Below are 16,184 nucleotides of genomic sequence, written 5' to 3' on the forward strand. Positions count from 1 at the left end.
ATTATGTGCACATTTACTAGCAAGGTACAACAATGACACCCAACATTTTAGCGAGACTCATTTGCTCAAACATGGCTGTAGATTTTGCACATAGCAATGCCAGCCTATGTAAATTTAAACTATTGCTGACGATCATTTAATCAGATTATTAGATGCAAGCAATTATTTGTTATACTCATTTGAAATTAGCCCGTTTTAGAATGCTAACAGCAATGTGAACTTCATAGAAATCACATAAAAAATTGTATAAATAACAAAAAAACTCGATCTTTAAGTTGCGAGAGTAAAACCTTGAGGTCTAGAAACGTAGTTATGTTAAAAGTTAGTTAAAAGTAGTTATGTCGTCTGTGGTCATTGACGCCGTTTGTCGTCATCAACGTCGCTTGTTGTCGTCATTTGTATTCGTCGTCATTTGTCATCATCGTTGTTTGTCGTCATCGTTATTTGTCGTTGTCTGTCATCATTTGTCGTTGTCTGTCGTCGTTTGTTGTTGTCTGTCGTCGTTTGTTGTCATCGCTTTTCTTCATTGTTTGTCGTCATCGTTTGTTGTCGTTTGTAATCAACAATTAAAATCTAGCAATGAAAAACCCATTGCGCAGAAGATTTGGTCTCGTAACCTTTTGTTCATCAGTCGAAAAGCTAACCCAATGAGCCATGCGGGACGCAATGGATCTATTGGGCAATACGAGTCATTATCTGGGTTAAAATAAGCATAGCAACCCTGCGTTAAAAACAACATTGCTAAAGTTTGCTCTCATGACTATTAGTATTAAATTTAGCAATACAGATACGAGCTTACACAAACTAGCCAAGGGCAACTACGTTACCTGCCACTGTTTAAAGGTTGACTTGCAACAAAATTCACATTACAGTTATTTGATATCAAAAGATTCACCATGTCTTACTCTGTTGTGTTGTAAGTGCCAAATATGTGGAAATGTGATTACAAGCTCTTAAAAGCTCAAAAACGAACAGAAAATTGCAGATAAAAACGAACAGATATATACGGTATAATAAACACAATTTGTCTTGCATTAATTTGTTGCGGATGCACATGAGTGCATTTGAGACAAATATGGATGGCAAAAAAAGTAAATTGATTAGCGCTGCTCACTGAGTTAGATAGCATCAAGTCAGCCTTCCTTCCATCAATGGCACTAGTTAAGACATGATAAATGTACCCTCTCCATCCAGTAAACAGCTGATGTGTAAAGAGTGCATCGTGTGAGAGGGATATGGAAGTACATTGCTTAATAAATCTGGACAGTTGATCAAGAGTTCGCTTGGATGAACCAAACGACAAGCGAAGATCGGCAGCAGTCGGAGAATCCTTAAGTTTGGATGTTTTTTGGCAGAACAATGCACCAGCTGCAAAAAATAAAAAGGAAAGGCTGATGAAGTAAATTAGTTGGGTGAAAAAATCATTTGGATCATTTGAACAACCCTTTAAGCAATTGACTTTACTGCTCGTTGAATTAGAAGAATAAAAACTAGATTTATTGGATTCGATGCTATGGAAAGCAATTTAGAAATGAACATAAGTGAGGCCTTTTATTTGGAAATGTGTACATAATCCAATGAGGATTTCATGGTTGCGCAAATCCAATAAAAACTATTCGTTTGACTGGCAACTGACGGTTGTGTCCCAAACCAAGATATGTTTCAGAGAGATAGGGGCAACTAGACAGTAATATAGAGACAGATAAGAAGACTAAAGAATGCTATCAGAAGAGTGGTAAGGTGATAATGATGCTCTGTAAAGATAAGACATCTAGAAAAACAAGTACACATAATCATCAGTAAAAATATGATGACTATGAAAAGTGCTTTATATGTAGAAATCTGGGTTTCAGTAGTTGACAAAGCAAAAATGTTTGACATATTTTTATTCAAGATTACTGATACTTGAAGTGATAACAAACAAAAAAAATTTGAACCTTACATGAAAACTCAAAATGGTAAACTTGGTGACTTGGGCAAGGACTTGGAAACACCAAATATGTAAAGTGGTAAATAAAACGACAGATGTACAAGTTCAGTCAGGTCACGTCAGCCTCTTGCAAGTAACCAGTCCTAACAAATAGTTTGGTTTGTTGGTCTAGGGGTATGAATCTCGCTTAAGGTGTGAGAGGTCCCAGGTTCAAATCCTGGTCAAGCCCAACGGTTGCGTTTTGTTTTCTAGCAGCCGAATGGCTGGCGTTGTACGGATAATAAAATAATTACCAAATGAATTTGGGTAATTCACCTATTATGTTAGTAGTCTAAAGCTTTACTAAAACAATGGCCGCGTTTGGCACTAGTTTTATAATCGTTACGCGTAATGATAAGATGTGCTAAATAATACTCTCAAGTGCTTTAAATGTGAGTGACCCAAACATTTTAATTGTATGTATTTTAATTGATGTAATAAATATCATCACAATCATTTACCACTACGGTCAATTGAACGATCGTAGTGTAAAGGCTTACACCGCTGTCATTCAAACGTGGGAGTCTGGAATCAAACCCTCTGCAAAGCTACATATTGCTATAATTGAATCGCTATAACAGGACACATGGAAAGACGGACAAACGAACAAGAGACAAACATTGAGATTTATATATATTTATAGATGATGTTGCTGAAGGGATAATGTGAAAAGTTAGCGCAGACGGATACGAGGATTCCGACCAACATTAAAACAAAAAGGTGTTGAGAGAATAGAACCACTTCAGGATAAAGTCAGATAGCCTAAATAATGGGACGTGCTTAAGGTATATTACATACAATTGCTAAAAAATGAATGAGTTGGGTGTTAAACCTGTTTTACATGACATAAAGACTAGTTTCCGATGTTAAACCGAAAATTGTCGAATAGAACATGGTCGAAAAGACGAATATCAGTATTGGCGGCAAACTAGCTTTTTGAAAAGCCAACAGTTAAAGTAGAATTAGCAAATTGGAAACAACTTTCGATAATGGAAGGTTTTCGGGTGGAATAGCCCGGCAGTAATAAATGTTTGCATCACCAAAATTTTTTCTAGCGATCTGAAAAGTAGAAACTAACAAAACAAAGAGGCTTGTTGGTCTAGGAGTATGACTCTGGCTTTGGGTGCGAAAAGTCCCGGGTTCAAATCCCGGACAAGCCCAATGGTTTTGTTTTATTAATGAGTAACGGTTTTCTATGAAGTTTTCTGACGATATGATCAAAAATGTTAACGGAAGCAGATACGAATATTACAACAAACATGGAAACTAAAAGGTGTTGAAAGAATAAAACCACTTCAGGGTAAAGTCGGATAGCCTAAATAATGCGATGTGCTCAAGATATATTACATACAATTGCTAACAAATAAATGAGATAGCTGTTAAACTTGTTCTAGACGACACAGAGACTGGCTTCAGATGTTAAACCAAAAACTGTCAAACAGGGCATGCTTAAAAGTATGAATATCAGTATGGGCGGCAGACTAGCTTTTTGAAAAGCTAACATTGAAAGTAGAATTAGCAAACTGGAAACAACTTTCGATAATGGAAAGTTTTTGGGTGGAATAGCCCGGCAGTAAAACATGTTTGCACCACCGAAATTTTTTTCTAGCGATCCGTGAAATATGAAAGAATGAAACAAGGTGGCTTGTTGGTCTAGGGGTATGATACTCGCTTGGGTGCGAGAGGTCCCGGGTTCAAATCCTGATCTCCCCCGGTTATGTTTTGTTAATGACAAGCCCGACGGTTATGTTTTGTTAATGACGAACAGTTTTCTATGAGTTTGCTGAAACTATGATCAAAAATGTTAACGGAGGCAGAAACGACTATTCCATCAAATATGAAAACTAAAAAGTGTTGAAAGAATAAAACCACTTCAGGGTAAAGTCGGATAGCCTAAATAATGCGATGTGCTCAGGATGTATTACATAAATGTACAGCTTCTAGTAAATAATTGAGTTGGCTGTTAAACTGTTAAACTTGTTCTAGACTACACAGAGACTGGCTTCAGATGTTAAACCAAAAACTGTCAAACTGGGCGTGCTTAAAAGTACGAATATCAGTATGGGCGACAGACTAGCACTTTGAAAAGCTAACATTGAAAATAGAATTTAAGCAAATTGGAAACAACTTTCGATAATGGAAAGTTTTCGGGTGGAATAGCCCCGGCAGTAATAAATGTTTGCATCACCAAAAATTTTTTCTAGCGACCCGAAAAGTATGCAAGAATGAAACAAGGAGGCTTGTTGGTCTAGGGGTATGATTCTCGCTTCGGGTGCAAGAGGTCCCGGGTTCAAATCCCGGACAAGGTCGACGGTTATGTTTTGTTAATGACTAGCAGTTTTCTATGAGTTTGCTGAAAATATGATCAAAAATGTTAACGAAGGCAGATACGAATATTCCATCAAAAATGAAAACTAAAGTGTTGAAAGAATAAAACCACTTCAGGGTAAAGTCGGATAGCCTAAATAATGCAATGTGCTCAGGATGTATTACATAAATGTACAGCTTCCAGTAAACAAATGAGATGGCTGTTAAACTGTTAAACTTGTTCTAGACGACACAGAGAGTGGCTTCAGATGTTAAACCAAAAACTGTCAAACTGGGCATGCTTAAAAGTACAAATATAGTTCTGGGCGGCAGACTAGCACATTGAAAAGCTAACATTGAAAGTAGAATTAGCAAACTGGAAACAACTTTCGATAATGGAAAGTTTTCGGGTGGAATAGCTCGGCAGTAAAACATGTTTGCACCACCGAAATTTTTTTCTAGCGATCCGTGAAATATGAAAGCATGAAACAAGGAGGCTTGTTGGTCAAGGGGTATGATTCTCGCTTTGGGTGCGAGAGGTCCCGGGTTCAAATCCCGGACGAGCCCGACGGTTATGTTTTGGTAATGACTAACAGTTTTCTATGAGTTTGCGGAAAATATGATCAAAAATGTTAACGGAGGCAGATACGAATATTTCATCAAACATGAAAACTAAAAAGTGTTGAAAGAATAAAACCACTTCAGGGTAAAGTCGGATAGCCTAAATAATGGGATGTACTCAGGATGTATTACATACAATTGCTAGCAAATAAATGAAATAGCTGTTAAACCTGTTCTAGACAACACAGAGACTGGCTGCAGATGTTAAACCAAAAACTGTCAAACAGGGCATGCTTAAAAGTACGAATATCAGTATGGACGGCAGACTAGCTTTTTAAAGCGCTAACATTGAAAATAGAAGTAGCAAATTGGAAACAACTTTCGATAATGGAAAGTTTTCGAGTGGAACAGCCTGGCAGTAATAAATGTTTGCATCACCATAGATTTTTTCTAGCGATCCGAAATGTACGAAATAATGAAACAAGGAGGCTTGTTGGTCTAGGGGTATGATTCTCGCTTAGGGTGCGAGAGGTCCCGGGTTCAAATCCCGGACAAGCCCAATGGTTTTGTTTTATTAATGAATAACGGTTTTCTATGAAGTTTTCTGACGATATGATCAAAAATGTTAACGGAAGCAGATACGAATATTCCATCAAACATGAAAACTAAAAAGTGTTGAAAGAATAAAACCACTTCAGGGTAAAGTCGGATAGCCTAAATAATGGGATGTGCTCAAGATATATTACATACAAATGCTAGTAAATAAATGAAATAGCTGTTAAACCTGTTCTAGACAAAACAGAAACTGGCTTCAGATGTTAAACCAAAAACTGTCAAACAGGGCATGCTTAAAAGTACGAATATCAGTATGGGCGGCAGACTAGTTTTTTGAAAAGCGAACATTGAAAGTAGAATTAACAAACTGGAAACAACTTCAGATAATGGAAAGTTTTCAGGTGGAATAGCCCGGCAGTAAAACATGTTTGCACCACCGAAATTTTTTTCTAGCGATCCGTAAAATATGAAAGAACGAAACAAGGAGGCTTGTTGGTCTAGGGGTATGATTCTCGCTTTGGGTGCGAGAGGTCCCGGGTTCAAATCCCGGACAAGCCCGACGGTTATGTTTTGTTAATGACTAACAGTTTTCTATGAGTTTGCTGAAAATATGATCAAAAATGTTAACGGAGGCAGATACGAAAATTTCATCAAACATGAAAACTAAAAAGTGTTGAAAGAACAAAACCATTTCAGGGTAAAGTCGGATAGCCTAAATAATGGGATGTACTTAAGATATATTACATACAATTGCTAGTAAACAAATGATATGGCTGTTAAACCTGTTCTAGATCAAATACAGACTGGTTTCAGACGATAAACCAAAAACTGTCAAACAGGGCATGCTTAAAAGTACGAATATCAGTATGGGCGGCAGACTAGCTTTTTGAAACGCTAACACTGAAAATGGAATTAGCAAATTGGAAACAACTTTCGATAATGGAAAGTTTTCGGGTGGAACAGCCTGGCAGTAATAAATGTTTGCATCACCAAAGATTTTTTCTAGCGATCCGAAATTTACGAAATAATGAAACAAGGGGGCTTGTTGGTCTAGGGGTATGATTCTCGCTTAGGGTGCGAGAGGTCCCGGGTTCAAATCCCGGACAAGCCCAATGGTTGTGTTTTGTTTTCTACTAGACGAATGGCTGGCGTTGCACGGGTAATAAAATAATTACCAAATGAACTTGAGTAATTCACCTATTATGCTGATCGCATGAATTTTTACTAAAACAATGGCCGCGTATGGCACTAGCTTTATAATCGTTACGCGTAATGATAACAAGTGCGAAATAATACTCTCCAACGCTTTAAATGTAAGTGACCCCAAACACTTTACGCGCGAGTATTATAATCGATGTAATAAATATCATCACAATCATTAATCACTACGGTCAATTGAACGATCGATGTGTAAAAGTTTACATCGCTGTCAATCAGACATGGGGGTCTGGAATTAAACGCTCTGCAAAGCTACATATTGCTATATTTGAATCGCTATAACTGGACACATGGAAAGACGGACCAACGAACAAGAGACAAACATTGAGATTTATATATATGTATAGATGATGTTGCTGAAGGTATAATCAGAAAAGTTATCGAAGGCAAATACAGCAATTGCGACCAACATAAAAACAAAAAGGTGTTGAGAGAATAAAACGACTTCAGGGTAAAGTCGGATAGCCTAAATAATGGGATGTGCCCAAGGTATATTCCATACAATTACTAGTAAGTAAACGCTATGGCTGTTAAACCTATTTCAGAAAACATAGGGACTGGTTTCAGACATTCGTACTTCTATGCATGCCTTATCTGAGGGATTTTTAGTTCAACAAGGCAAAGTTAGAACGAAGAAAGAGGCTTGTTGGTCTAGGGGTATGATTCTCGCTTTGGGTGCGAGAGGTCCCGGGTTCAAATCCCGGACAAGCCCGACGGTTACGTTTTGTTAATGACTAACAGTTTTCTATGAGTTTGCAAAAAATATGATCAAAAATGTTAACGGAGGCAGATACGAATATTTCATCAAACATGAAAACTAAAAAGTGTTGAAAGAATAAAACCACTTCAGGGTAAAGTCGGATAGCCTAAATAATGCGATGTATTCAAGATATATTACATACAATTGCTAGTAAACAAATGATATGGCTGTTAAACCTGTTCTAGATCACATAGAGACTGGTTTCAGACGATAAACCAAAAACTGTCAAACAGGGCATGCTCAAAAGTAGGAATTTCAGTCTGGGCGGAAAACTAGCACTTTGAAAAGCTAACATTGGAAGTAGAATTAGCAAACTGGAAACAACTTTCGATAATAAAAAGTTTTCGGGTGGAATAGCCCGGCAGTAAAACATGTTTGCACCACCGAAAATTTTTTCTAGCGATCCGTAAAATATGAAAGAACGAAACAAGGAGGCTTGTTGGTCTAGGGGTATGATTCTCGCTTTGGGTGCGAGAGGTCCCGGGTTCAAATCCCGGACAAGCCCGACGGTTATGTTTTGTTAATGACTAACAGTTTTCTATGAGTTTGCTGAAAATATGATCAAAAATGTTAACGGAGGCAGATACGAAAATTTCATCAAACATGAAAACTAAAAAGTGTTGAAAGAACAAAACCATTTCAGGGTAAAGTCGGATAGCCTAAATAATGGGATGTACTTAAGATATATTACATACAATTGCTAGTAAACAAATGATATGGCTGTTAAACCTGTTCTAGATCAAATACAGACTGGTTTCAGACGATAAACCAAAAACTGTCAAACAGGGCATGCTTAAAAGTACGAATATCAGTATGGGCGGCAGACTAGCTTTTTGAAACGCTAACACTGAAAATGGAATTAGCAAATTGGAAACAACTTTCGATAATGGAAAGTTTTCGGGTGGAACAGCCTGGCAGTAATAAATGTTTGCATCACCAAAGATTTTTTCTAGCGATCCGAAATTTACGAAATAATGAAACAAGGGGGCTTGTTGGTCTAGGGGTATGATTCTCGCTTAGGGTGCGAGAGGTCCCGGGTTCAAATCCCGGACAAGCCCGACGGTTATGTTTTGTTAAATGACTAACAGTTTTCTATGAGTTTTCTGATGATATGATCAAAAATGTTAACGGAAGCAGATACGAATATTTCATCAAACATGAAAACTAAAAAGTGTTGAAAGAATAAAACCACTTCAGGGTAAAGTCGGATAGCCTAAATAATGCGATGTATTCAAGATATATTACATACAATTGCTAGTAAACAAATGATATGGCTGTTAAACCTGTTCTAGATCACATACAGACTCGTTTCAGACGATAAACCAAAAACTGTCAAACAGGGCATGCTCAAAAGTAGGAAATTCAGTCTGGGCGGAAGACTAGCACTTTGAAAAGCTAACATTGAAAGTAGAATTAGCAAACTGGAAACAACTTTCGATAATAAAAAGTTTTCGGGTGGAATAGCCCGGCAGTAAAACATGTTTGCACCACCGAAATTTTTTTCTAGCGATCCGTGAAATACAAAAGAATGAAACAAGGAGGCTTGTTGGTCTAGGGGTATGATTCTCGCTTTGGGTGCGAGAGGTCCCGCATTCAAATCCCGGACAAGCCCGACGGTTATGTTTTATTAATGACTAACAGTTTTTTATGAGTTTGCTGAAAATATGATCAAAAATCTTAATGGAGGCAGATACGAATATTCCATCAAAAATGAAAACTAAAAAGTGTTGAAAGAATAAAACCACTTCGGGGTAAAGTCGGATAGCCTAAATAAGGATAAAGTCAGATAGCCTAAATAATGGGATGTGCTCAGGATGTATTACATAAATGTACAGCTTCTAGTAAATAATTGAGATGGCTGTTAAACTGTTAAACTTGTTCTAGATGACACAGAGACTGGTTTCAGATGTTAAACCAAAAACTGTCAAACTGAGCATGCCTAAAAGTACGAATATCAGTATGGGCGGCAGACTAGCATTTTGAAAAGCTAACATTGAAAATAGAATTTAAGCAAATTGGAAACAACTTTCGATAATGGAAAGTTTTCGGGTGGAATAGCCCGGCAGTAATAAATGTTTGCATCACCAAAAAATTTTTCTAACGACCCGAAAAGTATGAAAGAATGAAACAAGGAGGCTTGTTGGTCTAGGGGTATGATTCTCGCTTTGGGTGCAAGAGGTCCCAGGTTCAAATCCTGGACAAGCCCAACGGCTATGTTTTGTTAATGACAAACAGTTTTTTATGAGTTTGCTGAAAATATGATCAAAAATGTTAACGGAGGCAGATACGAATATTTCATCAAACATGAAAACTAAAAAGTGTTGAAAGAATAAAACCACTTCGGGGTAAAGTCGGATAGCCTAAATAATGCGATGTACTCAAGATATATTACATACAATTGCTAGAAAACAAATGATACGGCTGTTAAACCTGTTCTAGATCACATACAGACTGGTTTCAGACGATAAACCAAAAACTGTCTAACAGGGGACGCTCAAAAGTAGGAATTTCAGTCTGGGCGGCAGACTAGCACTTTGAAAAGCTAACATTGAAAGTAGAATTAGCAAACCGGAAACAACTTTCGATAATGGAAAGTTTTCGGGTGGAATAGCCCGGCAGTAAAACATGTTTGCACCACCGAAAATTTTTTCTAGCGATCCGTAAAATATGAAAGAACGAAACAAGGAGGCTTGTTGGTCTAGGGGTATGATTCTCGCTTTGGGTGCGAGAGGTCCCGGGTTCAAATCCTGATCTCCCCCGGTTATGTTTCGTTAATGACAAGCCCGACGGTTATGTTTTGTTAATGACTAACAGTTTTCGATGAGTTTGCTGAAAATGTGATCAAAAATGTTAACGGAGGCAGATACGAATATTTCATCAAACATGGAAACTAAAAAGTGTTGAAAGAACAAAACCATTTCAGGGTAAAGTCGGATAGCCTAAATAATGGGATGTACTTAAGATATATTAGATACAAATGCTAGTAAATAAATGAAATAGCTGTTAAACCTGTTCTAGACGACACAGAGACTGGCTTCAGATGTTAAACCAAAAACTGTCAAACAGGGCATGCTTAAAAGTACGAATATCAGTATGGGCGGCAGACTAGCTTTTTGAAACGCTAACACTGAAAATGGAATTAGCAAATTGGAAACAACTTTCGATAATGGAAAGTTTTCGGGTGGAACAGCCTGGCAGTAATAAATGTTTGCATCACCAAAGATTTTTTCTAGCGATCCGAAATTTACGAAATAATGAAACAAGGAGGCTTGTTGGTCTAGGGGTATGATTCTCGCTTAGGGTGCGAGAGGTCCCGGGTTCAAATCCCGGACAAGCCCAATGGTTTTGTTTTATTAATGAATAACGGTTTTCTATGAAGTTTTCTGACGATATGATCAAAAATGTTAACGGAAGCAGATACGAATATTTCATCAAATATAAAAACTAAAAAGTGTTGAAAGAATAAAACCACTTCAGGGTAAAGTCGGATAGCCTAAATAATGCGATGTGCTCAGGATGTATTACATAAATGTACAGCTTCTAGTAAATAATTGAGATGGCTGTTAAACTGTTAAACTTGTTCTAGACGACACAGAGACTGGCTTCAGATGTTAAACCAAAAACTGTCAAACTGGACATGCTTAAAAGTACGAATATCAGTATGGGTGGCAGACTAGCATTTTGAAAAGCGAACATTGAAAATAGAATTTAAGCAAATTGGAAACAACTTTCGATAATGGAAAGTTTTCGGGTGGAATAGCCCTGCAGTAATAAATGTTTGCATCACCAAAGATTTTTTCTAGCGATCCGAAATTTACGAAATAATGAAACAAGGAGGCTTGTTGGTCTAGGGGTATGATTCTCGCTTAGGGTGCGAGAGGTCCCGGGTTCAAATCCCGGACAAGCCCGACGGTTATGTTTTGTTAAATGACTAACAGTTTTCTATGAGTTTTCTGATGATATGATCAAAAATGTTAACGGAAGCAGATACGAATATTTCATCAAACATGAAAACTAAAAAGTGTTGAAAGAAAAAAACCACTTCAGGGTAAAGTCGGATAGCCTAAATAATGCGATGTATTCAAGATATATTACATACAATTGCTAGTAAACAAATGATATGGCTGTTAAACCTGTTCTAGATCACATACAGACTCGTTTCAGACGATAAACCAAAAACTGTCAAACAGGGCATGCTCAAAAGTAGGAATTTCAGTCTGGGCGGAAGACTAGCACTTTGAAAAGCTAACATTGAAAGTAGAATTAGCAAACTGGAAACAACTTTCGATAATAAAAAGTTTTCGGGTGGAATAGCCCGGCAGTAAAACATGTTTGCACCACCGAAATTTTTTTCTAGCGATCCGTGAAATATAAAAGAATGAAACAAGGAGGCTTGTTGGTCTAGGGGTATGATTCTCGCTTTGGGTGCGAGAGGTCCCGCATTCAAATCCCGGACAAGCCCGACGGTTATGTTTTATTAATGACTAACAGTTTTTTATGAATTTGCTGAAAATATGATCAAAAATCTTAATGGAGGCAGATACGAATATTCCATCAAAAATGAAAACTAAAAAGTGTTGAAAGAATAAAACCACTTCGGGGTAAAGTCGGATAGCCTAAATAATGCGATGTGCTCAGGATGTATTACATAAATGTACAGCTTCTAGTAAACAATTGAGATGGCTGTTAAACTGTTAAACTTGTTCTAGACGACACAGAGACTGGCTTCAGATGTTAAACCAAAAACTGTCAAACTGGGCATGCTTAAAAATACGAATATCAGTATGGGCGGCAGACTAGCATTTTGAAAAGCTAACATTGAAAATAGAATTTAAGCAAATTGGAAACAACTTTCGATAATGGAAAGTTTTCGGGTGGAATAGCCCGGCAGTAATAAATGTTTGCATCACCAAAAAATTTTTCTAACGACCCGAAAAGTATGAAAGAATGAAACAAGGAGGCTTGTTGGTCTAGGGGTATGATTCTCGCTTAGGGTGCGAGAGGTCCCGGGTTCAAATCCCGGACAAGCCCGATGGTATTGTTTTATTAATGAATAACGGTTTTCTATGAAGTTTTCTGACGATATGATCAAAAATGTTAACGGAAGCAGATACGAATATTCCATCAGACATGAAAACTAAAATGTGTTCAAAGAATAAAACCACTTCGGGGTAAAGTCGGATAGCCTAAATAATGCGATGTGCTCAGGATCTATTACATAAATGTCCAGCTTCTAGTAAATAATTGAGTTGGCTGTTAAACTGTTAAACTTGTTCTAGACGACACAGAGACTGGCTTCAGATGTTAAACCAAAAACTGTCAAACTGGGCATGCTTAAAAGTACGAATATCAGTCTGGGCGGCAGACTAGCACATTGAAAAGCTAACATTGAAAGTAGAATTAGCAAACTGGAAACAACTTTCGATAATGGAAAGTTTTCGGGTGGAATAGCTCGGCAGTGAAACATGTTTGCACCACCGAAATTTTTTTCTAGCGATCCGTGAAATATGAAAGCATGAAACAAGGAGGCTTGTTGGTCTAGGGGTATGATTCTCGCTTTGGGTGCGAGAGGTCCCGGGTTCAAATCCTGATCTCCCCCGGTTATGTTTCGTTAATGACAAGCCCGACGGTTATGTTTTATTATTTAGTAGCGGTTCTCCATGATATTTCTGATGGTAGGACGAAAAAGTGTTATCAGAGGCAGATACGAATATTTCATCAAACATGAAAACTAAAAATTGTTGAAAGAATAAAACCACTTCAAGGTAAAGTCGGATAGCCTAAATAATGCGATGTACTCAAGATATATTACATACAATTGCTAGTAAACAAATGATATGGCTGTTAAACCTGTTCTAGATCAAATACAGACTGGTTTCAGACGATAAACCAAAAACTGTATAACAGGGCATGCTCAAAAGTAGGAAGTTCAGTCTGGACGGCAGACTAGCACTTTGAAAAGCTAACATTGAAAGTAGAATTAGCAAACTGGAAACAACTTTCGATAATAGAAAGTTTTCGGGTGGAATAGCCCGGCAGTAAAACATGTTTGCACCACCGAAAATTTTTTCTAGCGATCCGTAAAATATGAAAGAACGAAACAAGGAGGCTTGTTGGTCTAGGGGTATGATTCTCGCTTTGGGTGCGAGAGGTCCCGGGTTCAAGTCCTGGACAAGCCCAACGGCTATGTTTTGTTAATGACAAACAGTTTTCTATGAGTTTGCTGAAAATATGATCAAAAATGTTAACGGAGGCAGATACGAATATTTCATCAAACATGAAAACTAAAATGTGTTGAAAGAATAAAACCATTTCAGGGTAAAGTCAGACAGCCTAAATAATGGGATGTACTTAAGATATATTACATACAAATGCTAGTAAATAAATGAAATAGCTGTTAAACTTGTTCTAGACGACACAGAGACTGGCTTCAGATGTTAAACCAAAAACTGTCAAACAGGGCATGCTTAAAAGTACGAATATCAGTATGGGCGGCAGACTAGCTTTTTGAAACGCTAACACTAAAAATGGAATTAGCAAATTGGAAACAACTTTCGATGATGGAAAGTTTTCGGGTGGAACAGCCTGGAAGTAATAAATGTTTGCATCACCAAAGATTTTTTCTAGCGATCCGAAATTTACGAAATAATGAAACAAGGAGGCTTGTTGGTCTAGGGGTATGATTCTCGCTTAGGGTGCGAGAGGTCCCGGGTTCAAATCCCGGACAAGCCCAACGGCTATGTTTTGTTAATGACAAACAGTTTTCTATGAGTTTGCTGAAAATATGATCAAAAATGTTAACGGAGGCAGATACGAATATTTCATCAAACATGAAAACTAAAAAGTGTTGAAAGAATAAAACCACTTGAGGGTGAAGTCGGATAGCCTAAATAATGGGATGTACTTAAGATATATTACATACAAATGCTAGTAAATAAATGAAATAGCTGTTAAACCTGTTCTAGACGACACAGAGACTGGCTTCAGATGTTAAACCAAAAACTTTCAAACAGGGCATGCTTAAAAGTACGAATATCAGTATGGGCGGCAGACTAGCTTTTTGAAACGCTAACACTGAAATTGGAATTAGCAAATTGGAAACAACTTTCGATAATGGAAAGTTTTTGGGTGGAACAGCCTGGAAGTAATAAATGTTTGCATCACCAAAGATTTTTTCTAGCGATCCGAAATTTACGAAATAATGAAACAAGGAGGCTTGTTGGTCTAGGGGTATGATTCTCGCTTAGGGTGTGAGAGGTCCTGGGTTCAAATCCCAGACAAGCCCAATGGTTTTGTTTTATTATTGAATAACGGTTTTCTATGAAGTTTTCTGACGATATGATCAAAAATGTTAACGGAAGCAGATACCAATATTCTATCAGACATGAAAACTAAAATGTGTTGAAAGAATAAAACCACTTCAAGGTAAAGTCGGATAGCCTAAATAATGGGATGTGCTCAAGATATATTACATACAATTGCTAGCAAATAAATGAGATAGCTGTTAAACTTGTTCTAGACGACACAGAGACTGGCTTCAGATGTTAAACCAAAAACTGTCAAACTGGGCATGCTTAAAAGTACGAATATCAGTATGGGCGGCAGACTAGCATTTTGAAAAGCGAACATTGAAAATAGAATTTAAGCAAATTGGAAACAACTTTCGATAATGGAAAGTTTTCGGGTGGAATAGCCCGGCAGTAATAAATGTTTGCATCACCAAAAACTTTTTCTAGCGATCCGTAAAATATGAAAGAACGAATGAAGGAGGCTTGTTGGTCTAGGGGTATGATTCTCGCTTCGGGTGCGAGAGGTCCCGGGTTCAAATCCCGGACAAGCCCAATGGTTGTGTTTTGTTTTCTACTAGACGAATGGCTGGCGTTGCACGGGTAATAAAATAATTACCAAATGAACTTGAGTAATTCACCTATTATGCTGATCGCATGAATTTTTACTAAAACAATGGCCGCGTATGGCACTAGCTTTATAATCGCTACGCGTAATGATAACAAGTGCGAAATAATACTCTCAAGCGCTTTAAATGTGAGTGACCCCAAACACTTTACGCGCGAGTATTTTAATCGATGTAATAAATATCATCACAATCATTCATCACTACGGTCAATTGAACGATCGTTGTGTAAAAGTTTACATCGATGTCAATCAGACATGGGGGTCTGGAATCAAACGCTCGGCAAAGCTACATATTGCTATATTTGAATCGCTATAACTGGACACATGGAAAGACGGACCAACGAACAAGAGACAAACATTGAGATTTATATATATGTATAGATGATGTTGCTGAAGGTATAATCAGAAAAGTTATCGAAGGCGGATACGGTGATTGCGATCAACATAAAAACAAAAAACTGTTGAGAAAATGAAACGACTTCAGGGTAAAGTCGGATAGCCTAAATAATGGGATGTGCCCAGGGTATATTCCATACAATTACTAGTAAGTAAACGCTATGGCTGTTAAACCTACATGTATTTCAGAAAACATAGGGACTGGTTTCAGACATTCGTACTTCTATGCATGCCTTATCTGAGGGATTTTTAGTTCAACAAGGCAAAGTTAGAACGAAGAAAGAGGCTTGTTGGTCTAGGGGTATGACTCTCGCTTTGGGTGCGAGAGGTCCCGGGTTCAAATCCTGGACAAGCCCGATGGTTATGTCTTGTTAATGACTATGAGTTTGCTGAAAATATGATCAAAAATGTTAACGGAGGCAGATACGAATATTTCATCAAACATGAAAACTAAAAATTGTTGAAAGAATAAAACCACTTCAAGGTAAAGTCGGATAGCCTAAA

General features: G+C 37.6%; 1 protein-coding gene and 17 non-coding genes across 18 annotated transcripts in view; 17 read left to right on the forward strand and 1 right to left on the reverse strand.

The window, feature by feature from the left end:
* Nucleotides 1-16,184, reverse strand: part of LOC137388456 (focadhesin-like) — a 107,279-nt gene that overhangs the window by 33,275 nt on the left and 57,820 nt on the right. The window contains exon 18 of the mRNA XM_068074945.1: nucleotides 1,115-1,368. Within this exon, the coding sequence (XP_067931046.1) occupies nucleotides 1,115-1,368 (254 nt within the window). The remainder of the gene's footprint in view (nucleotides 1-1,114; nucleotides 1,369-16,184) is intronic.
* Nucleotides 4,207-4,279, forward strand: Trnap-cgg (transfer RNA proline (anticodon CGG)). Its single transcript has one exon. It is a non-coding gene; the product is annotated as a tRNA-Pro (tRNA).
* Nucleotides 4,772-4,843, forward strand: Trnap-ugg (transfer RNA proline (anticodon UGG)). The gene has a single exon. It is a non-coding gene; the product is annotated as a tRNA-Pro (tRNA).
* On the forward strand, nucleotides 5,325-5,396 carry Trnap-agg (transfer RNA proline (anticodon AGG)). Its single transcript has one exon. It is a non-coding gene; the product is annotated as a tRNA-Pro (tRNA).
* Nucleotides 5,879-5,950, forward strand: Trnap-ugg (transfer RNA proline (anticodon UGG)). The gene has a single exon. It is a non-coding gene; the product is annotated as a tRNA-Pro (tRNA).
* On the forward strand, nucleotides 6,432-6,503 carry Trnap-agg (transfer RNA proline (anticodon AGG)). Its single transcript has one exon. It is a non-coding gene; the product is annotated as a tRNA-Pro (tRNA).
* Trnap-ugg (transfer RNA proline (anticodon UGG)) lies at nucleotides 7,251-7,322 on the forward strand. Its single transcript has one exon. It is a non-coding gene; the product is annotated as a tRNA-Pro (tRNA).
* On the forward strand, nucleotides 7,804-7,875 carry Trnap-ugg (transfer RNA proline (anticodon UGG)). Its single transcript has one exon. It is a non-coding gene; the product is annotated as a tRNA-Pro (tRNA).
* On the forward strand, nucleotides 8,357-8,428 carry Trnap-agg (transfer RNA proline (anticodon AGG)). Its single transcript has one exon. It is a non-coding gene; the product is annotated as a tRNA-Pro (tRNA).
* Nucleotides 9,505-9,576, forward strand: Trnap-ugg (transfer RNA proline (anticodon UGG)). The gene has a single exon. It is a non-coding gene; the product is annotated as a tRNA-Pro (tRNA).
* Nucleotides 10,637-10,708, forward strand: Trnap-agg (transfer RNA proline (anticodon AGG)). Its single transcript has one exon. It is a non-coding gene; the product is annotated as a tRNA-Pro (tRNA).
* On the forward strand, nucleotides 11,207-11,278 carry Trnap-agg (transfer RNA proline (anticodon AGG)). Its single transcript has one exon. It is a non-coding gene; the product is annotated as a tRNA-Pro (tRNA).
* Trnap-agg (transfer RNA proline (anticodon AGG)) lies at nucleotides 12,330-12,401 on the forward strand. Its single transcript has one exon. It is a non-coding gene; the product is annotated as a tRNA-Pro (tRNA).
* Trnap-ugg (transfer RNA proline (anticodon UGG)) lies at nucleotides 13,478-13,549 on the forward strand. Its single transcript has one exon. It is a non-coding gene; the product is annotated as a tRNA-Pro (tRNA).
* On the forward strand, nucleotides 14,031-14,102 carry Trnap-agg (transfer RNA proline (anticodon AGG)). The gene has a single exon. It is a non-coding gene; the product is annotated as a tRNA-Pro (tRNA).
* On the forward strand, nucleotides 14,584-14,655 carry Trnap-agg (transfer RNA proline (anticodon AGG)). Its single transcript has one exon. It is a non-coding gene; the product is annotated as a tRNA-Pro (tRNA).
* Trnap-cgg (transfer RNA proline (anticodon CGG)) lies at nucleotides 15,140-15,211 on the forward strand. Its single transcript has one exon. It is a non-coding gene; the product is annotated as a tRNA-Pro (tRNA).
* Nucleotides 15,965-16,036, forward strand: Trnap-ugg (transfer RNA proline (anticodon UGG)). The gene has a single exon. It is a non-coding gene; the product is annotated as a tRNA-Pro (tRNA).

This window comes from Watersipora subatra, chromosome 1 (assembly GCF_963576615.1).
Source record: "Watersipora subatra chromosome 1, tzWatSuba1.1, whole genome shotgun sequence".
In the NCBI taxonomy this organism is placed as follows: domain Eukaryota; kingdom Metazoa; phylum Bryozoa; class Gymnolaemata; order Cheilostomatida; family Watersiporidae; genus Watersipora; species Watersipora subatra.